This window comes from Rana temporaria, chromosome 8 (genome assembly GCF_905171775.1).
Source record: "Rana temporaria chromosome 8, aRanTem1.1, whole genome shotgun sequence".
NCBI classification, from domain to species: Eukaryota; Metazoa; Chordata; class Amphibia; order Anura; family Ranidae; genus Rana; species Rana temporaria.
The window spans coordinates 162,160,868-162,184,769 of NC_053496.1; the positions used below are offsets into that span (position 1 = coordinate 162,160,868).

The following is a 23,902-nucleotide window of genomic DNA, read 5'->3' on the forward strand; positions in this document are numbered from 1 at the left end:
TTCACGGAAAGGCATTGACTTCCAACATAATGAATAAACTTGCATGTCCCTCCGTGCTGTCCCGGGAAGAACATTCTTGCAAAATGCCCCATTGTATGTCAACAAAAACACTTATAGCTAGATTCACGTAGGGTGTCCTAACTTTGCGGCGGCGTAGCTTAGCATGTTTAGGCTACGCCGCCGTAAGTTAGCGAGTAGTGTTGCTCACGAATATTCGCATTGCGAATATTCGACTCGAATATAGCATATTCGAGAAATCGCGCTATATTTCGAATTTCGCGGTGAATATTCGCAATTCCGAATATTCGCATTTTTTCAATTTGATTTTTAAAACAGATCACATCCTATCGACGTCTAAAAGCATTGCTGGTATGATTAGAGACCCTGGGCCGAGTAGCTAAGCTGAGGCGATCCTATTATGTTGCCAAATTGAAAAAAAAAAAATTGCGATTTTTCGCTATTGCGAATGCGAAAATGATTGCGAATTTTCGATAACTGTGGTAGGAGAACTCTGATTGTCTCTGATGCAAAAGGGGGGGGCTTTGTGTATGTGTATGTGTATGTTATGAATATTTGTATGTTTGATATTATTATTTTTTGTAAGAAGGAAAAAATTGCGCATACCTTAAAAAAGGGGAGAATACAGCAGCAACTCAAAAATGTTATACAACATAAATTAATACAAGACAGAAAATGGAGTCGCTCTACAAGAATAAAAAATATGTCTAGTGACAAGACATGTGGGCAAATTATAAAATAAGCAAGCGCAAATAACTTGTGAAATACACAGTGAAACAAATATATAAAGAAATATAGTCCCAATAATAGAAAAATAATCTTTCATAAAAATGTCTTTGATATGTGAAGTGAAAAAAAGTCCAAAGCATGCAGCATGAACGTGTTCAATCTTCAAGGTGTTTGATTGACAAACGGCTGTGACAGATGGATAGAGTAAAGAATCACCACCAATGCAAAACACTTTTTATTTTCTATTGTAAAATATCAAGAATATTCTGAGCCAATCAGAGTGCTCCTTCCGCATTTGCCGAATATTCGCAATTATTTTGTATTGTAAAATATCAAGAATATTCTGAGCCAATCAGAGTGCTCCTTCTGCATTTGCCGAATATTCGCAATTATTTTGTATTGTAAAATATCAAGAATATTCTGAGCCAATCAGAGTGCTCCTTCCGCATTTGCCGAATATTCGCAATTATTTTGTATTGTAAAATATCACGAATATTCTGAGCCAATCAGAGTGCTCCTACAGCATTTCTCGAAATTGCGCAATAAATATCGCATTCGCATGTTGCGATATTTCGATAAAATATCACGAATATTCTGAGCCAATCAGAGCGCTCCTCCAGCATTTCTCGAAATTGCGCAATAAATATCGCATTCGCATGTTGCGATATTTCGATAAAATATCACGAATATTCTGAGCCAATCAGAGTGCTCCTACCGCAGTTATCAAAAAATCGCAATTATTTTCGCATTCGCAATAGCGAAAAATCGCAATCATTTACTTTCGATAAAATATCACGAATATTCGAATTTAGCGAATATATCTCGAATATTCGAATATATATTCGAGATATATCGCGAAATCGAATATGGCATATTCTGCTCAACACTATTAGCGAGGCAAGTACTTCATTCTCAAAATACTTGCCTGCTAAGTTACGGCGACGTAGCCTAAAACGAAGCTGGCGTAAGGGCGCCTAATTCAAATTTGTCTGAGGGGGCGTGTTTTATGATAATGAGGCTTGACCCGACGTGATTGATGTTTTTTTTTAACTGCGCATGCACCGGGCGCCTAAGTCCGCCGCACGGGCCTAGTGATATCGACGTGGACGTAAACGACGTAAATCCCTATTCACGGACGACTTACGCAAACAACGTAAAATTTTCAAATTTCGACGGCGGCCATACTTAACATTACTATTCCATCTATTTGGCGTATCTGTACTGCGTCGGCCGGGCGTACGTTCGTCAATAGGCGTATCTATTGATTTACATATTCTACGCCAACCGCAATGGAAGCGCCACCTAGCGGCCAGCCTAAATATTGCACCCTAAGATAGGACGGCGCAAGCTGCCGTATCTTAGATAGGCTGCTCTAGTCCTGCAAAAGGAACTGAGTTCCTGCTGTGAAAAAAGTGCAGGAACTCCGTTCCCACGCATTCCCGCAGGACTTGAGCCCTGTTATCAATGCTTTATTAAACAGAAAAGCTGCACATACAACTGTAGGATACACAAAAATATAAGCATGTACAATATGTATGCATTAAGTAAACTAAACAGTTACTCAACTTAGGGGTCAAGATGTATTGTCCTTCATGGGTCCTTGCTCAGTCCAACTTAAAATGTCTCCAAAGTTATCCAGCTTCCGGGAAGCTACGTGTTACTCCATCGTCCTTCCTAACACCTCTGTTGTCAAAAGCTAAATCTCCTCACTCTAACTCCTGCTTACATCACATCGAGCCTGCCTTCCCTGGAAACATATGTTCTTAAAAATCTAACTATTATGGCTATCAAGACAATACAAATGGCCATAGCAACACAAGCACCCACCAGGAAATTAATCAGATTATTCAGGATTATTTTTAACTGAATGTTACTCCTGATATCTCCATCTCCACACTCTGGGCTGTGCATAAATCGGTGCTATGGGGCCATTTAATTAGTTTGGTGGCAGTGAAAAACAAACAGAGGTGGCAGGCAATGTACATAATTTGCAGAGACTTGGAACATCTCTATTAAATTTAAGCAACCAACCCTTTAGATTCCTGACAACAACTGATCTCTCAGAAGAGGCTTAAGCTGAATATCCTTTTATCCGCCAAAAAGGCTAGATTTCTATTACATAGTAATACGTTCTCAAAAGTGTTTCCCCATTAACGTACCCAAACTCTGCAAACCTCCCCCCCCCATGTATACAAGGTAGAGGTTCCTCAGGCAACATTGTCACCTTGCCCGCAAAGGTTAATCACAATTTTAGCTGTTACTGAGGAAGAAGTGGTCTGCGTTATTAAATCCCTTAAACGTTCCACCGCCCTGGCCCAGATGGGGTTTCTACTCTGTTGTGCTTATTAAGGTAAATTTTCCTGCACGGTATTTATGATTTAAGTAATGTTTAACAATGATATTTTTAAGATACAGGTTCAATCAAATGTGACCACAGTCTAAAAATATGAAATGTATTTACCATACATGTAATCATACAAAATAGTTATATATATTGGTTTACAACAACAAATGTTACATAAAATTAAAATACTGATTGCGCTACATAAAAAGCTTGAATATCAGTTGAAACACCCGCTAAATGGCAGTGTAGTATCTTTGACATGACACAGCAATTATAAACTTTCCTGTAGAATCAATAACCTTGTAAAATGACAATTAGACAGAATGTCTGTATTTCACAAATTCAACCATTACTATACTGCAGGTAAGTAAGTGGTTAACAACGTGAAATAAACTATGCAAATTTAAAAATATATTGAAAATGTAATCTTTAGAGAAAAATCTACAATTACAGTTATTTATTTGTGAGAATAATTATCAATTGTATAATACTCAATAGATCAATATTTAAGAGAACACAAATGAATATAAGAAAGGATTGTTTTTTATTTTCTAAATAGGTTCCTTTAAGCTAGTGCATTGTTGATTCACTTACCCTTTCCTTCAATTTCCCTTCTAAATGTTTTTTTTTCCTTTGTCTGAATTTCTCACTTCCTGTTTCTCCTCAGTAAGCTTGCCCCCATCATCCGAGCCGTTCTGGCTGGGGGTTAGTCAGCCAGAACAGCTTACTAAGGAGGAACTGGAAGTGAGAAATTCAGACAAAGAAAACAAAGGAAAAAAAAATTTTGAAGGGAAATCGAAGGATAAGGTAAGTGCACTAGCAATGCACAATGCACTAGCTTAAAGGAACTATTTAGAAAATAAAAAACAAACCTTTGCAACCCCTTTAAAATAATACTGAATGCCAAATTTTAAATATCTTCCTAAAATGTTTTGAAATTAACTTTGGACAGACTCAATGAATATTTAGAGAGTATGGGGCAGATCCACAGAGAGAGTACGCCGGCGTATCTACTGATACGGCGGCGTACTTTCAAATTTCCCGCGTCGTATCTTTGTTTTGAATCCTCAAAACAAGATACGACAGCATCTGGGTTAGATCCGACAGGCGTACGGCTTCGTACGCCTTCGGATCTAAGATGCAATTATTCGGCGTCTGCTGGGTGGCGTTCCTGTCGTTTTCCGCGTCGAGTATGAAAATTAGCTATTTCCGACGATCCACGAATGGCCATCGCATTCTTTTACGTCGTCTCTAGTCGGCTTTTTCCGGCGTATAGTTAAAGCTGCTGTTTCGTGGCGTATAGTTAGACTTGCTATGTTAAGTATGGCCGTCGTTCCCGAATTTTGTTTTTGTTTGCGTAAGTCGTCCGTGAATCGCGAGATGGAGGTAATTTACGTCCAAGTCTAAACAATGACGTCCTTGCGACGTCATTTTGCGCAATGCACGGCAGGAAATTTAGGAAAGGCGCATGCGCAGTTCGTTCGGCGCGGGGACGCGATTCATTTAAATGAAACATGCCCCCTACCCGCCCAACTTGAATTCCGCGCCGTTACGCCGCTTGAGATACACTACGCCACCGTAACTTACGGCGCAAAATCTTTATGGATTCGAACCAAAGCCAGGTAAGGTACGGCGGCGTAGCGTATCTCAGATACGATGCGCCGGGGCAGATCTTTGTGGATCTGCCCCTTTATCTGTATACACAATTCCTAGAGTCTAATACAATGGGTTTCGTTAGATAAGCGTAATTTCTTTGTGATAACAACAGTCTAGTTACGTATCTGTGTAACCTTTTTATGGCAGTGTTTGTGTCTCTTCTTTTATTTACCCACCAAGGACAGGTAAATATCTACTGGTTTCGTGAAAAGGGGCATTATTGTTCAGGCGACTCTGTTTCAACATAAAGTTTGTATAGCTTTAGGATGATTGATTCGTTGAAACTTGGAAACATGTGAAGTCATGGAGACTTTTAGTTCACCTGTCTTGAGGCCTAACTGAGTTTAAAATCTCCACCATAAGAATATGAAATAACTAGAAACACTTTACTCCAGTACTAGCCCCTAATTTACAAACCTTGTGGTGAGCATCAAGGGGGGCTATAACGGGGGTTATATTGCCTCAGTTATCAGCCGCGGCTGGTTTCTTCTCTGATATTTCAGTTCTGGCTTGCCTTCAGTGATGTCCCCCCTCAACGCTCACCATGGATCTTTCCTCTGGACACAGTCAGCTACTTAGCTCCATTCACTTTGCCATTGTCAGTGCCCCTTGGTTGGTTGTCCTGGTCGGCCCTAATGATCCATCAGTGCTTGAGCCGGCCTTACAGCCTTGTGGTAACATTGTCATTCAGATTTGTACTGTTTTATTCTTTTTTGAATATACATGTGGTTCATTGCAGCCATTACCCATCAATTTTAGCTCAGTTCCTGAGCGCTGTCAACCCTTTTTGTCTGCAGCATTGCAGCATCTGATCCTTTGCCATTAGACAGCAGCACTGTACAGCTGAACATATTTTGCATTGTGTGTTTTTTCCTGTGATTAGCGCCTGAGACTCAACCCTCTTCTACACCCAGGGCTGGTGCAAGGATTTTTGACACCCTAGGCGAAACCTAAATTTGGCGCCCCCCCCCACACACACACACACACACTGGCTCTGGCTCTGCCCCTCACTAAACAATTTGCGGCACCTATTTCTTCAGCCGTGGTCCACAGGCTTGCACATGTGCCTCTGGACCCAGCCCGAATGTGGATGGCACCAGCTCGCTTCCTCACAGCCGTGGTCCACAGTCCACTGTCTGTACGAGCAGATAGATACGCTGACAATGCTTTACAGGTTCTTACTAGGAACAATAATAAATGCACATTTTTGTACCTGCAAAAAGATCTGCATTTATTTCTTTTTTTACAAAGGTGGACTTGAACCTTCACACCTCAAATCGCCCCAATTCCTGTATTTTCAGGTCTCAGATCACCACAATTCTTCGACCCTCACAACCCATCACTGTATCACCCTGAATGCCTGTTCCACTCTGCACCCCCCTGCACCTCTGTTCCCCTCAAACCCCCCCCCCCACATATCAGTTCCTCTCTGTACACCCCTGCACATCTGTTCCCCCCACACACATATCTGTTCCCCTATGTACATCTGCCCCCACACACATCTGCTACCCCTCTGTACATCTGCCCCCACACACATCTGCTACCCCTCTTTACCCCCTGTACATCTGCCCCCACACACATCTGCTACCCCTCTGTACATCTGCCCCCACACACATCTGCTACCCCTCTTTACCCCCTGTACATCTGTCCCCACACACATCTGCTACCCCTCTGTACCCCCTGTACATCTGTGCCCCCCCCACACACATATCTGTACCCCCCTGTACATCTGCCCACCACACACATCTGCTACCCCTCTGTACCCCCCTGCACATCCACCACACACACACACACACATCTGTTCCCCCTCTCTACCCCCTGCACATCTGTTCCCCCCACACACACATATCTGTTCCCCCCACACACACATATATGTTCCCCCTCTGTACATCTGTCCCCCACACATATCTGCTACCCCTCTGTACCCACTGCACATCTGCCCCCCCCCACACACACACATATCTATTCCCCCTCTGTACCCCCCTGCACACCTGTCCCTCCCACACATATCTGTTCCCTCTCTGTACCCCCTGCACACCTGTCCCCCCCCACACACATATCTGTTCCCCTCTGTACCCCCCTGCACATCTTTCCCCCCCACACACATCTATCCGTCCCCCCCACACACATATAAGTACTCCCCTGCACATCTGCCCCCCCCCCCACACATACCAGTACCCCCCTGCACGTCTGCCCCCCCCCCACACACACATATCAGTACCCCCTGCATGTCGCCCCCCCCACACACATATCTGTCCCACCTGCACATCTGTCCCCTGCCAAACACACATATCTGCCCCCCCACACACACACATATCAGTACCCCCTACACGTCTGTATGCCCCCCCCCACACACACATATCAGTACCCCCCTGCACGTCTGTGTCCCTCCCCCCCACACATATCAGTTCCCCCTCTGTACACAGTGCAATGCACTATCAACTTAAAAGCAGAGTCAATGTTTTATTTTTTGTGACTGAGTGCTGCCTGTGTTTCCACTATACCTGAGCCGCGGGGGATTACTTTACTCCAGCAGAGTGGCGCTGCGCCTGCCTGTCCTTGCACACCAGATCCTCGAGCACCCAGGAGGAGGGGGGAGCGGATATCGCGGCAAGCCCGCGGCCCGCCGTAGTTACAGTACATGCAGGGCTTGCATCTAATCATCCGCCTCAACCGATCATGCGGCACTTCCGACCGGCTGCTCCTCGTCCAGGCTCTCTCCCCTCATCTTCTCTCTGCCGCCGCTACTAGGACGGCACTGTCTGAGGCTGGGGATAGAGTGGTCTGTCCAGCATGTATTCACAGGTGCAACCGCCCCCTAGCCTGGCGGCTGGCGGCATAATAGTATATAGTTATTTAACCACTTAAGGACCGCCTCCTGTAAATATACGTCAGCAGAATGGCACGGCTGGGCAGATGTACGTACTGGTACTTCCTGTACATCTACCCGGTCGTGGGCGCGCGCCCGTGACCCGATGCACCAGGACCGCAGGACCCGCGGACCCGATCACCGCTAGGGTCCCGCGATCGGTCCCCGGAGCTGAAGAATGGGGAGAGCCGCGTGTAAACACGGCTTCCCCGTGCTTCACTGTGGCGGCTGCATCGATCGTGTCATCCCTTTTATAGGGAGACACAATCGATGACGTCAGACCTACAGCCACACCCCCCTACAGTTGTAAACACACACTAGGTGAAACATAACTCCTTCAGCGCCCCCTGTGGTTAACTCCCAAACTGCAACTGTCATTTCCACAATAAACAGTGCATTTTAAATGCAATTTTTGCTGTGAAAATGACAATGGTCCCAAAAATGTGTAAAAATTGTCCGAAGTGTCTGCCAAAATGTCGCAGTCATGAAAAGAAAACGCTGATCGCCGCCATTAGTAGTAAAAAATAAAATAATTAATAAAAATGCAATAAAACTATCCCCTATTTTGTAAACGCTATAAATTTTGCGCAAGCCAACCGATAAACGCTTATTGCGATTATTTTTTTTACCACAAATATGTAGAAGAATACGTATCAGCCTAAACTGAGGAAAAAAACTATTTTTTTTAATATTTTTTTTAGGGGATATTTATTATAGCAAAAAGTTAAAAATATTTACTTTTTTTTAAAATGGTCGCTCTATTTTTGTTTATAGCGCAAAAAATAAAAACCGCAGAGGTGATCAAATACCACCAAAAGAACGCTCTATTTTTGGGAAAAAAAGGACGCCAATTTTGTTTGGGAGCCACATCGCACGGCCGCGCAATTGTCAGTTAAAGCGACGCAGTGCCGAATCGCAAAAAGGGGCCTGGTCCTTCACCTGCATTTTGGTCCGGGGCTTAAGTGGTTAAACGGTTATTTATGGTAAATTTTAAAATGGTTAAATAAAAAGGCCGGAAGTCCCTTGAATCATTGGGGTTTTGTGGGGTAAGGTATAAGGGGGTTGGGGTCATGTAGATAGTGGGTAAGGTGTCACTAGGATCGGTCATGTCATGTATGATATAGACCATCACAGGAGATTCAAGATCCATTTACATTTTCCTGTGGCAGTAACATACACTAAATAACTTGGTTTACTACACCGCATGCTGACGCATGAATGGTGGTGCGGTGCCATTATTTTGAACAGCACTATTACATTAAAAAGGAATGCGTGGCATAAATTGTGGATCCCTGTGTCACGGCTGTTTATTTGTGTATTTTTAGGGGTGTTGACAGCTAATGCCCTGTACACACGATAGGTTAGTCTGATGAAAACGGTCTGATGGATTTTTCAATCAGTTATCCAATGGAGCTGACTGATGATCAGTGGTGCCTACACACCATCAGTTAAAAAAACGATCGTGTCAGAACGCGGTGATGTAAAACACAACGACGTGCTGAGAAAAATGAAGTTCAATGCCTCCAAGCATGCGTCGACTTGATTCTGAGCATGCATGGATTTTTAACCGATTGACGTTCCCACAGACGATCGTTTTTTTAACCATCAGATAATTTTAAAATGGATAAAAAACCGATGGGGCCCACACGATCGGTTCGTCTGATGAAAACGGTCCATCAGACGTTTTCATCAGACGAACCGATCATGTGTACGCGGCATAAATGTTAGTTTCCATTCAATTTTCCAAAATTTTCTTTTTTTTCTACATAAAAGTGAGAAGGAAACATACAGATATTTATTTTTATTTGACACAGATTATTTTAAATAATTTCAAAAATGGAATAAACAGAAGCCTTAAGAATTAAGAATGTTATAGATCTAGTTCCACAATGGACATCTTTCATGAAATTGGGTAAGGTGGTGGTTGAGGCATTCCAGTCACAACAGTATTCTGTACCACAAACACCTGTGAAACAAGACAACAAATCAGTTTCAATAAATAGCTGAACTATACAAACTACAGTGAAAGGAGCTCTATACCAGTGAAAAATTAATGAAAACATTTTACTACAGCGCTACTAAATACTTGATTATATGTGACATCAAAAAAATCCTAAATAATAAACGCAGCATATGTTATGTTAGTCAAACAAAAAACGAAATCAATAATAATAATATGCGCTGAGTATTAACTTCTGTGATGTGAACCGGAACCACAAACCATAGGTGATTCATGATTAAGTCACGTGTCTAGTGATGTAACGCGTGGGGGAAGAGCTACAAATGGGACGGATTGCACATCCGAATGAGGAGACACATCGTATGCTGAGCAGCCAAATGAGGATTGTTTGTTGGCTGATATTAATCGGTGGATTCGTGAGTGTGACCTATCTCAAGCTTGTCAAAATTGTTTCCATATGGTTGTGTGTTATCTGCACAATGAGGATTTCTCTTTTTGTCTCTCTGTTTTTCATATGAGCTGCACAACTGTGGAAGATCTGATACTCACATGTGAAGCAAATCAGCTTGGAGTCTGTAGAATTTGATCACCCCATACTTATCTTTCAAGCCAGTACACAGCACTAGCACTCAGGAGGTGTATTGTAGTTACATGCTCAGTAGCATGCATTTGGACTAATTATTTGTATACACAAGGAGCTCTATACCATTTCCCATTTGTCCATGTTGGAAAAAAGTTTGCTTCTATAGTTGGCATCTAGCTTGCCCAATAAATACTGATTATTCTGTTACCCTCAATTTTTAGGGTATGCAGACTTGCTCAGTAATTTCCAAGGCTGAGCCATGGTCTTTCACTGTGTGTGAGGCTATATTTGTATGTGATACCAGTAGGGTAGGCCACTGCAAGGACGCTGATAAGGCAGTACAACTGGTCCTGTAGTACTGGGCCCAGGTCTCAACGGCTTAACAGGGTGACCCGGGGCAGCTTTATTGTTAATTTTTGCCTAAAAAAAAATATTTTTACTAGACCACACCCCTGCTCTTACTTGCTTACCAGTGCTTAAATTACATTTCCTGGGCCCCATCAGGTTAACAGAGGGGCCTAGGAGGTGGAAGCAAAGGAGGGACTTTTTTTCATTTTTGGGATGTAGGCAGATAAAGTCACTGCTGCTGTTTATTGCACCATGGGGGGTGGGTTGTGGGCAGAGTTGGGGGGCCCCATCAGGAAGCCTGTATGTGACCCCATGATTCCTAACAGCGACCCTGGTCCACTGCATTATATTCCCTCACTATAATGATTCCTTTCTGTTTTTGAGGGAGGGCTTTTTGAACTATTTTGAAGATGAGCCCTGGGGAGCCAACAGATATAAAGCCAAACCTAGCTTGGACAGAGCCTTGGCATACATGAGGGCAAAATAACATAAACAACTAATGTAGTTCAATTCTATCCTATCCTATGAATCTAAAGATCCAAGCCAATTTTTTTCTGTTTTGACTGCATAGTCCAAGGAATTCTCCCAAGACTGTAGGGGGATAGGTAGAGAGAGTTCTTCTAACAATGACACATTGTCAAGGAAAATAATGAAAGTGGGATTTTTCCTATATTTTAAGAGATTTTATCTTGCCTCCTGTGGTGTCTCTAGGACAAGAAATGAGAACACAGACAGGATTCAGAGACATAGCTATGTTGCTTTGAGCGTTGGTTATGTTGTATGTGATTTAAGGATTTTTTTTGCATTACATATACAAAAACTTGTACTTACTAAGCATTAAGGGCCAGATCCTCAAAAGGGATACGCCGGCGTAACTGCTGTTACGCCGTCGTATCCCTGTTTCTAACTATGGAACTGATCCACAGAATCAGTTTTCCATAGTTAGACAGAAGATCCGACATGTGTTAGGGACTTACACTGCCGCATCTTACGATGCAGTACCGCATCCGCCGCTGGGGGCATTTTGTGTCGAAATGCCGCCTCGGGTATGCAAATTAGCACTTACAGAGATCCACAAAGCTTTTCAGCTTCGTTTTTTCTCCGTAAGTTTTAGTTTGCAAACGCAAAATTAGGGCTGCTTTTACAAAGTGTAAACTGTTTACACCATGTAAAAACAGACCCTTCTGTCCAGCGACGCGTTTTTTTTTTTGTTTTGAATTATTTTTTTCCCGCCGTATCTTTTTTTTTCCCGACTCAACTTTATTGACCCGACGCGATCCACAAAGCTTGGCGTAACGTAATTTCGCGCTATGCACGTCGGGAAAATGACGTCACGAGCATGCGCAGTACGGCCGGCGCGGGAGCGTGCCTAATTTAAATGGGAATCGCCCCCATTTGAAGAGGAACGCCTTGCGCCGGCGGAATTTAAGTTACACAGCCGAAAATTTCTAGGTAAGTGCTTTGTGGATCGGGCACTTAGGTAGAAATTTTAAGGCAGTGTAACTTAAATGGAAACATTTACGTTACGCCAGATCTTTGTGGATCTGGCCCTAAGGGCTTTGATATATTAAATCTCTGCTTACAGTTCTATACAGGAAGCAATCACACCACACTGCATGGCATCACATATATCAATCTTTATGTGATAATTTGCTATCTAAACCTCTGCCTATGGGTCTGATGTATTCAGGGCTTCCCTTGTGTCTGTGTCATCTCTCTTCCAAGCTTATTGGGAAGTGTCAGGGGCTTGTCTTTTCCTGGGGGTGTGTCAGGGGCTTGTCTTTTCCTGGGGGTGTGTCAGGGGCATGTCTTTTCCTGGGGGTGTGTCAGGGGCATGTCTTTGCCTAGGGTCGCTAAACAATGTAGTTCCATATGAGGTGTCCTTCTTTCATTCTGATTGGCCACAGTGCTCCTCAATAGGCACTCCAATACTAATCCACCACTGGTGCTCTTCAAATTGTAAGGGGTGGTGTGAAAACACAAACATGGTCTGATTAGCTCCAGAAAACTAAAGCGAGTGGGAAAAGACTGCACTGGTGGGTACTGATAGGCTGTATTGATGGGCACTGATGATGATGCACTGATGAGGCTGAACTGATGATGATGCACTGATGAGGCTGAACGGATAGGCACTTATGAGGCTGCTCTAATAGGCTGTGCTGATAGGCTGCATTGATGGGCACTGATAAGACTGCACTGATGGACACTGATGAATGTGTAGTTGTTTATATTTATTTTTTATGAATTAACTCCCCATAAACATTTAAGTGTCATTTCATGAGATAATTTGTGAGGGCATGTTTAAGGGCGGAATTTGGTGTAGGGCAAGGTAGGGGTTGGGTGGGGCAACTGGTGGCGAGTTATGCCCTGTACACACGATCGGTCAATCCGATGAGAACGGTCTGATGGATTTTTCCATCAGTTAACCGATGAAGCTGACTGATGATCAGTCATGCCTACACACCATCAGTTAAAAAAACAATCGTTTCAGAATGCGGGGACGTAAAACACGACGTGCTGAGAAAAATGCAGTTCAATGCTTCCAAGCATGCGTCGACTTGATTTTGAGCATGTGTGGATTTTTAACCGATGGACTTGCCTACTAACGATCGTTTTTTTTTTCTATCGGTTAGGTATCCATTGGTTATTTTTAAAACAAGTTTCACATTTTTTAACCGATGGATAAATAACCGATGGGGCCTACACACGATCGGTTTGGTCTGATGAAAACGGTCCATTAGACCATTCTCATCGGATTGACAGAGCGGCCGAACTCTTAAGGCCTGGCTAGTAGCTCTGGACTTGAAATTTTGAGCCCTGCTTTATATAGTGGTATAAGGTTTCACATCCCATAATGAGTGCAAATCATAAAACAGAAGAAATGTGGTCTTTAGAGGCACCACATTACCACAGAAATATAGCATAAAATACAAATATTTTGTTTATACATCTATGAACAAGCTAATTTACAATACAACCCCCATATAAGAACATGGGATATCTTCAAATTGGATATTATGACAGCAAACAACCTCCCCTATTATTACTGTCCAGCTAGCATATTATGCTGACTCATATATTCATAAAACCGTCATTTATATATTTTTATATATATACTGTAAATATATATTATGATATAGATTTTATATAAATATCCTAATGCTGGTTCCCCATGTGGAAAAGGTAATGCATTTCAAATGTATTCAATGCTGCATCATTAGGAGTATAGTTGGAGGTAAGTTCTGAAATAAGTTAAGAACCTATAGGTAGATTCACAAAGAGTTAGGCCGGCTTATCAGTAGATAAGCCGACCTAACTCTGAATCTACGCCGGCGTTTGTTTAAGCGTATGCTCAAACAGAGATACGATTAAACAAAGCTAAGATAGGACGGCTTGCGCCGTTCTATCTTAGCTTGCAATTTTTCGGATGGCCGCTAGGTGGCGCTTCCATTGCGGCCAGCGTAGATTATGTAAATGAGCTTTTACGCCGATTCCCGAACGTACGCCAGCCTGCCACAGTCGAATTACGTTGTTTACGTAAGGCCTTAGGCGGCCTAAAGTTATTCCACCTATGAGGTGGAATAACAATGTTAAAGTATGGCCGCCGTTCCCGCCGCGAGGTTCGAAATGTTTACGTCGTTTGCGTAAGTCGTCCGCGAATCGGGAGTTACGTCGTTTACGTCCGCCTCAAAATCAATAGGCCCGTACGGTGTACTTAGCTGCAATGCGCCCTGGGAAATGTAGGCGCCCGGCGCATGCGCAGTAAGAAAAAACGTCAAAAAACGTGAGGTCAAGCCTCATTAGCATTAAACACGCCCCCCAACCCATTTGAATTAGGCGCCCTTACGCCCGCCGTGTTTACACTACGCCGCCCTAAGTAAGGAGGTAAGTGCTTTCTGAATCATGTACTTTCCTCTCTTACTTAAGGCGGCGTAAACACGCTAGGCTACGCCGACCTATTTTTAGGCGTCCCTACCTGAATCTACCCACTACATTATAAAAATAAGTAAATAGCTTACATATGTACAGAATTTAACTTTGTATCTTTTTTTAGCGTTTACTTCATGTCTTACCACGAGATTTGTATGTATGCAATGGCTGTCTGTCCAATAAGCCTAAATCTCCCACAATGTCTGGGAACCCCCCTAAGGAGAAGGTGGACTAGGGCCATCCAAGCAACCAGGAGACACACAGTAGATTGAAATAGCACCTAAATTAATAAATAAATGAATCCAGTTTCTAATGAGCTGGAACTATAAAGATTACAGATTCAAAACTATAAAATTTGAGGTGATAATGTTACCTTCTAATTTTGGTGAATGGTACGAACTTATCGAGGCCATAAAGAACAACAAGCAAAAATTTCATGGATGGAACTTCCTACAATGGGACTAAGGCTACACAAAGAAAAGTAACTTATACATTTGCATAGCCCTTTAGGCCTATAATACTCAATGAAAAGTCATTCAATCAATCCAAAATCCTACATTGACATTACTTCAAATGAAGCTTCTAGCCCAGGGGTCTCAAACTCAAATTACCTGAGGGCCACAAGACAAGTTTTCATATGCCATGGGGGGCCGCATGCAAACTTTCAAACTTCAAAAACAACAGTACTGGTGTCAGCGAACACATTATTAACCCCCAGCACTGGTGTCAGCGAGCGCATTATTACCACCAGCACTGGTGTCAGCGAGCGCATTATTACCACCAGCACTGGTGTAAGTCAGGGTTTGACAAATTTGCTCGGAATCTAGGAGCCAGCTAAAAAAGTTAGGAGCCAGAAAACGCACCCGTCCCGACGAGCTTGCGCGCAGAAGCGAACACATACGTGAGCAGCGCCCGCATATGTAAACGGTGTTCAAACCACACATGTGAGGTATCGCCGCAATTGGTAGAGTGAGAGAAATAATTCTAGCCCTAGACCTCCTCTGTAACTTAAAACATGCAACCTGTAGATTTTTTTAAACGTCGCCTATAAAGATTTTAAAGGGTAAAAAAGTTTGTCGGCATTCCACAAGCGGACACAATTTTGAAGTGTGACATGTTGGGTATGAATTTACTCGGCGTAACATTATCTTTCATAATATTAAAAAAAATGGGGATAACTTTACTGTTGTCTTATTTTATAATTAAAAAAAGTGTAATTTTTTCCCAAAAAAGTGCGCTTGTAAGACTGCTGCGCAAATACGGCGTAACAGAAAGTATTGCAACGATCACTATTTTATTCTCTAGGGTGTTAGGATAAAAAATATATATAATGTTTGGGGGTTCTAACTAGAGGGAAGAATATGGCAGTGAAAATAGTGTAAAATGACATTAGAATTGCTGTTTAACTTGTAATGCTTAACTTGTAATACCAATGGCCACCACCAGATGGCGCCAGCTCACATCTGGTGGTAATAACTTGTAATACCAACGGCTCACCACCAGATGGCGCCAGCTCACTTCCACCCTGCCTGCGGGCCATTTATAACTGGTCCGCGGGCCGCAAATGGCCCGCGGGCCGGTACTTTGAGACCACTGTAATCTAGCCTTATGAACACAGGAAGTCAGCTGCTTGGCATGAGCACCATTTACATCGTGCTTTGCATAAATTAATGCAAAGCGTTCTTAAATTGGACAAGGTGGAGAACGTGATGTCACCATCCACCTCGTCCAGTTTTATTGTTTGTTTGGAATTTTCTTGGGGCTCTTTCCTCTTCAGAAATTCATTAGGGCATTCCATATCTTGTTTTACAGGTATTATTCTAGGATCCAGACAGAGTCACTATAAGGCCACGGACCGTTTCCAGCAGAGATTCCTCCTCCGGATTTTGATCCGATGGCTTGTACACACCATCGGATCAAAATCCGCGCGGAATACATCCGCGGTGACGTGCCGTCGACCGCGACAATGACGTGCCGTCGCCGCGACGATGACGCGGCGACGTGCGCGACGCTGGAAGGTAAGTACTTCCACGCATGCGTCGAATCATTACGACGCATGCGAGGGAGGGGAGCGGACGGATTGATCCGGTGAGTCTGTACAGACGACCGGATCAATCCGCTGGACACGATTCAAGCGGATAGATTTCTTAGCATGCTAAGAAATTTCTATCCGTTTGAAATCGATCGGCCGGACGAATCTCCGCGGATAAATATCCGCTAGGCCGTACAGACGACCGGATTTGTCCGCTGGAACTGATCCGCGGATCAATCCCAGCGGATAGATCCGGTCGTGTGTACGAGGCCTCAAACTCCCTTGGACCCCTTCCTTTGCGGTAGAGATAAATATAAATGAGATATATATAGAAGATGATTATAATATAATTCTGTAAATTTGAAATTATAATAAGGATTTTGCTTCCATTTATAGGAACCAATCAGAACTTAGGGGGACCAATTGTCCTTGTGGTATATCCTCTGTGAGTTCTTGGGTTTCCTTTTCACCATCCTTTGAATTATTATCTAGCAAGTCCCAAATGGGCAGGTGGGGGAATGAACGCAAAGGCACAACAGTGAATTTATAAATGTTGAATGCTATTACAGGTATTATATATATTTGTAAATTCCTAGAATTAGTTAGCTGTTGTTCTCATATTGTAACTTGTTTGGGGTTGTACATTTTAGATCTATAGGATGTCCTCTCCTGAAGAAGTGAAGAATGTTCATGAAACATGTACAGAAATAGTCTTTGGGTTTTTGAAATATGTCAGAAATTCAACATATCACAGTTGTAAAGTTTTAAGAATATTTTTTATGCCTAGAGAAATTAATCATCTATGTTAATGGGATTGCTAAAAATTACGTGTTTTTAATATAAAAATGTAGTGATTTTACAAAATTATGAATTTTTGAATTGTTTGCATTATGCAGTAATTGATGTGATACCTTGAAGAGAAACTACATATGTTTTTTCAAACAAATTTAAGTTCAGCAGCTACAATTACTGTGGCTGCAGATTTTTAAGAAACAGCCATTTCTTCACCAGTCTTCAGATCCCCCGTGCTGCCATCTTGGCTGTGGAAGGCAATTTTGACTTCCTACAGTTTCACAGCTGGCTCCCTATTGTGCAAGTGTGGGATTGCACTGTGATCTCAGACTGGTCTTGCTGCCTCCTAGAACATGTGGCATGTCCCAGGAAGTTGCGGGCAGGGAGGTGGACAGGCAAAACTTCTGTAAGTCTCAGGCCCCGTACACACGACCGAGGAACTCGACGTGCCAAACACATCGAGTTCCTCGTCGAGTTCAGTGTTGAAGCCGCCGAGGCTCTCGGCGGGCCGACTTTTCCCATTGACTAACGAGAAAATAGAGAACATGTTCTCTATTTGGCCCGACGAGTTCCTCGTCGGCTTCCTCGCTGAAAAGTGTACACACGACCGAGTTTCTCGGCAGAATACGGCTCGGACCGAGTTTCTGGCTGAATTCTGCCGAGAAACTCGGTCGTGTGTATGGGGCCTAATGGAATTCTCTCATTGGCAAGCTGCAATATACTGTATAGTATTAGATTTTTTGGTTTTGGGTTTAATACCGCTTTAAAGTGTTAGTTCACCTCAGCAAGATTTTCCCCAAATCCTCCAATGCAATTGATATGTTCTGAATGGTACATACAGTACCAGCAGTTCTCCTGTTTTTAACAATGCATATCTTCGCATTACAAATGTCCCCTCAAGCCCCCTCAGTCCTGCTGTTTGGAGAACAGACTGGACATTAGAATTTTGCACCCCCTAGCAGCCACTCCGGACCGTCTAAACTGTGAATGTGAGCAGTGCGCTCTCGCCTATAGCTGAGCTCAGAAGGAGGAGTGAGCGCACTGCTTGTGGGCACAGTTTGAACATTCCAGAGCATCTGTAGTAGGGGACAGAACTCCAACCCAGTAGCTGCTGAGGGGTGTACAACTATAGTGTACTATCCAGAGCTCATAGGGGGATTTGAGGACAATCTTGCTGTACAGTAGCTGAACCTGCACTTTTAGCCCAACAAATATGACATTTATATCTGTTGTAGCATTGTATTACAAATACATCAGGACCACCAGGGAGGGGACTTTGACAAACATATAGGTAGATTCACAAAGAGTTAGGCCGGCTTATCTGCAGATAAGCCGACCTAACTCTGAATCTAAGCCGACCTATGTTTAAGTGTATTCTCTAACAGAGATACACTTAAACATATCTAAGATAGGACGGATTGCGCCGTCCTATTTTAGATTGCAATGTTTTGGCTTACCGCTAGGTGGCGCTTACATTGCGGCCGGCCTAGATTACGTAAATGAGGGGATACGACGATTCACGAACGTACGCCGGGCCTACACCGTCGCATTACGTTGTTTCCGTACTCGATAGGCCGCCTAAAGTTATTCCACCTATGAGGTGGAATAACAATGTTAAGTATGGCCGCCGTTCCCGCCGCAAGGTTCAAATTTTTTACGTCGTTTGCGCAAGTCGTCCGCGAATCGGGATTTACGTTGTTTACGTATGCGTCAAAATCAATAGGCCCGTACGGCCTACTTAGCCGCAATGCGCACTGGTAAATGTATGCGCCCGGCGCGTGCGCAGTGTAAAAAATGTCAAAAACGTGAGGTCAAGCCTCATTTCCATACTACACGCCCCCTCCCAGTCATTTGAATTAGGCGCGCTTACGCCCGCTCGTTTTAGGCTACGCCGCCGAAAATTTGAAGGTAAGTGGTTTGAGAATCACTACTAACCTAAATAATTTGTGGCGGTGTAGCCTAAAAAGAGTAGGCTAGGCCGTCCTAATTTTAGGCGCCCCTATGTGAATCTACCTAATAGTTTACAATATGAAACAAAATGAATACACTATCTTAAAGGAACACTAAAGGTACAATTTTTTTTTTTTTTAAATAACATACATGTTATACTTACCTCCACTGTGCAGATCGTTTTGCACAGAGTGACCCGGATCCGTGTCTTCTGGGGTCCCTCGGCGGCTGTCTCGGCTCCTCCTCGCAAAAGCTTTCCACGTTCATGCGAGCTCCCTCGCATGGTGGAAAGCTTTTGCGAGCGCGCTCCCGTGATACAGCAGCGGCCATAGCCGCCGACTGTATCACTCGGCCCCGCCCCCCGGCGCGCCGCGTCATCCGCTTTGATTGACAGCAGCGCCAGCCAATGGCTGCGCTGCTATCAATCCGCCCAGCCAATCAACGGCCAGGCTGGGAACCGAGCAAGATGACAAGCAAGCGCCCGGGACTTTCGAACAGTGAGGTAAGTAAAACGGGGGCTCGGGGCGGTGCTGTCAGATAGGATGCATTAAGGTAAAAAAAACTTTTACCTTTACAACCCCTTTAAGGCCACACATCTCATAGGGTAAATTAGGCTTTAAGCTACAAGCCTTTCTGTAGCTGAAACGCCACGATGATGCAATGTTTTTAAGGGGGGTTATATGTAAAGACCTAAAAAAACGTCCTAAATAGATACAGTAGGGGGTGACTGTATTGTTAGACAGTTAAACATCTATAGCTAGATTCAGGTACATTTTCGTAACCTTGCGGCGGCTTAGCTTAAGGCATTTAAGCTACGCCGCCGTAAGTTAGCTAGGCAAGTACATGATTCACAATGTACTTACCTGCTAAGTTACGGCGGCGTAGCCTAAATCGGCGGGCGTAAGGGCGCCTAATTCAAATGTGTGTTAGGGGGGCGTGTTGTTTTCTAATTGTGCTTGACCTTAAGTTTTTCACGTTTTCCTGTAACTGCGCATGCGCCGGGCGCCTACATTTCCCAGTGTGCATTGCGGCTTAGTACGCCGCACGGGCCTATTGATTTTGACGTGGACGTAAACGACGTAAATCCCGATTCACGGACGACTTACGCAAACGACGTAAAAAATTTGAATTTCGACGCGGGAACGGCGGCCATACTTGACATTACTATTCCAATAGGGCCTAGCTCTAACTTTACGCGGCCTATCTCTTACTTAAACGGCGTAAAAGTACTGCGTCGGCCGGGCGTACGTTCGTGAATCGGCGTATCTCCTCATTTACATATTCTACGCCGACCGCAATGGAAGCGCCACCTAGCGGCCATCCAAAATATTGCAATCTAAGATAGGACGGCGCAAGCCGTCGTATCTTAGATATGTTTAATCGTATCTCTGTTTGAGCATACGCTTAAACATACGTCGGCGTAGTTTCTGAGTTAGGTGGACTTATCTATCCCATTGAGATCCCAGTATGCTAATACGTAAGTAGTAGTTGAAGTGCTCTCTTCTTAGTGCAAGTGTCTAGGTATCCAATAATGGTAGAGGATTGGCGCAAAGGTAAAAACCAGCGTGTCACAGGGGTGCTGAAAATTATGAAAGGCTGGTATGGGCAATATAAAAACGGGAAACAAATTTAAAAGTCCAAAAAAATCTTTTAGAAGTATCCATTGGCTGTACACATAACTCGTAACTGTTCAAGCAACTTGAAGAGGGCTAGGAGAAAGCACAAGCACCAATCTAAGTGTAGCAATAAAATTGTTTAAAAAAAAAACATACAGACAGGTACTCACAAAGTTGAAGTTAAAATCAGCATGTGGCACTACAAATGTCCCCATCCCAGAAGAAAGTCCTCCTCTGCGACTGTGTGCTCTGGAGGACACCGCTGGTGGATTCCGGAATTTCCTGGAGCCGTTGAACGCAAGGACGACTGTATCTGAAGTGATCACACAGCAGCTGCATCTTTAGGATGACTATTATGGGCCGTACACACGACCGAACATGTCTGCTGAAACTGGTCCGCGGACCAGTTTCAGCAGACATGTTCGGTCGTGTGTAGGCCCGAGCGGGCAGGATTCCAGCAAACATTTGCCCGCCTTTTTCCAGCGGGCAAATATTTCTGGGCTTGTTTTAAAACAGCCCGCTGAAATCCTGCCTGCTCGGACATGTTCGGTCATCTGTACAGACCTACCGTACATGTCCGAGCGCCCGCCATCCCTTGCATGCGTCGAATGACTTCGACGCATGCGTGGAAGCATTGAACTGGCAGGGCCGCCCACGTCGCCGCGGCGACGGCGCGGACACGCCCCGCTTATTGTTTACGCGCGGATTTCTGTATGATGGCGAGTACAGCCACCATACAGAAATCCCCGGGCAGACATGTACGGTGAAAACGGTCCGACGGACTGGTTTCATCATACATGTTTGCTCGTCTGTACCCAGCCTAAGAGGTGACCAGCCTGATCCTGCTTCCTGATCATAAGGAAGTGACATCAGCTACAGTGTCCCTTGCAGTCTACGGCTCTAGGAAGTGCCGGAATACACCAGCGGTGTCCGCCAGAGCATACAGTCGCAAAGAAGGAGGACTTGCTAGCTCCTTGGATGGGGACTATTGTAGTGCAACGTGCTGATTTTTACTTCACCTCTTTTGAGTAGCTGTCTGCACTATTTACCAAAAATGTTATTGCTACAATTAGATTGGCACTTGTGCTTTTTCCTAGGTATCCAATAGTTGCGATCCAAAAAATAATGAGTATGCACACCACAGTGCCCTCCACCAGTCACCTTATGCATTCACCTCCCAAAGAGACCTACAATAGGGTCCAATGGCGCCTTCCTCTTAGGCCTCGTACACACCACCCAACATGTCCGATGAAAACGGTCCGTGGACCGTTTTCATCGGACATGTCTGCTGGGATCATTTGGTCTGATGTGTGTACACACCATCAGACCAAATTCCCCGCGGACAGAATACGAGGCGACGATGACGCGGCGACGTGCACGCACCAGGAAGTTCAATGCTTTCACGCATGCGTCGAATCACTTTGACGCATGCGTGGGATTTCGGGCCAGCGGACATGTCCGATGAGTTGTACTGACCATCGGACATGTCCGACGGACAGGCTTCCAGCGGACAAGTTTCTTAGCATGCTAAGAAACTTTTGTCCGCTGGAAACCTGTCCGCTAGGCCGGGAAACTTTCCGGTCGGCCCTACACACGAACGAACATGTCTGCGGAAACTGGTCCGACGGACCAGTTTCAGCGGACATGTTCGGTCGTGTGTACAAGGCCTAAGGGGTATAAATCAAGCTAACTGACGTTCCTCTTTCTGTATAAGGGCTCCCGATCTCTCAAATGGCGTTCCTCACAAGTAGCTATCATAAGGGTAGGAAAGAACTTGATATAGCGTTTACCATTTAAAACACTAACTTTTATTACAACAGTAAAAAAAAGTGTAGATTTTCCCAAGGGCTGTTTTGTCTATAAATCTACCAGGTTTTTTTGCTTTGATTTTTTTGTAAATATTAAGGGCCAGATTCACGTAGCCTGGGCGCAGCGTAACGTAACCGATTTAGGTTACACGCCGCAAATTTTCTGTCTAAGTGCCCGATCCACAAAGCACTTACCTGAAAATTTGCGGCGGTGTATCCTAAATCCGTCCGGCGCAAGGCGGGCCAATTCAAATGGGGCGGGTACCATTTAAATTAGGCGCGCTCCCGCGCCGGACGTTCATGCAAATGCTCCCGACGCAAATTTCCCGACGTGCTTTGCGCGAAATTACGGCGCGCCGACGTTTTGTGAATCGCGACGTGAAAAAAAGACTTGCGCCGAAAAAAAAAAAAAATTAAAAGCGACGCGGGAAAGACGGGTATACTTTTACATGGTATAGTAATTTTACACTTTGTAAAAGGTGCCCTATCTTTGCGACGGCAAACTAACACTTGCGGCAACGTAACGACGGGACAAAGTTTTGTGGATCGCCGTAACTGCTAATTTGCATACCCGACGCTGGTTTACAACGCAAACTCCCCCCAGCGGCGGCCGCGGTACTGCATCTTAAGATCCGACAGTGTAAAACTATTACACCTGTCGGATCTTAGGGTTATCTATGCGTAACTGATTCTATGAATCATGATGTCATGAGACACGAACAACTAGCGCCCAGAAGCGATTCAGTTCGCATGCGCCGCGCTTTATAAGTTTTTCATTCATTCATTCATTCATTCATTCATTCATTATGAATCAGTTGCATAGATAGAAACAGGGATACAACGGCGTATCAGCAGATACGCCGTCGTATCCCTTTTGTGAATCTGGCCCTTAATATTTTTGCTATATTTAAGGATGGATACGTAGCCATGTGTTTTGAAGTATGCATTTGTGGTTGTGTTGAAAAATCTTTTAGTATTGCTGCTGTCTCTCTCTCTCTCTCTCTCTTTCCAGAGCCCTGTGTTAAATGACAACACAGGGATCTAGGCTGTGACTGGACACAGCTGATCAGCAGGTCTCAGCCATAAATCATTGGCTGGTACTTGCTGACAGACTCCTGCTGTGTACAATCACAGCGAGTGTCGACGGTGGGCACGCATGCACACGCTCGGAAACTGGAAGCAGTACATACATACAGTACCAATATGTTGATTTGCCTGCAATGGCTGCCCGTCTGCAGTACATTGCGGGCAGGGGGTCCGGGAGTGG

The 23,902-nt window shown here is 44.2% G+C and overlaps 1 protein-coding gene across 2 annotated transcripts in view; it reads right to left on the reverse strand.

Annotated features, from left to right (window-relative positions):
• Window positions 1-9,389: 9,389 nt before the first annotated feature.
• The window catches only part of LOC120909313 (membrane-spanning 4-domains subfamily A member 8-like), a 64,671-nt gene continuing 50,158 nt past the window's right edge, over window positions 9,390-23,902 (reverse strand). For both annotated transcript variants that reach the window (XM_040321062.1, XM_040321063.1), the window contains one exon: window positions 9,390-9,582. In XM_040321062.1, the coding sequence (XP_040176996.1) occupies window positions 9,517-9,582 (66 nt within the window). In that variant the 3' untranslated portion in view covers window positions 9,390-9,516. The remainder of the gene's footprint in view (window positions 9,583-23,902) is intronic.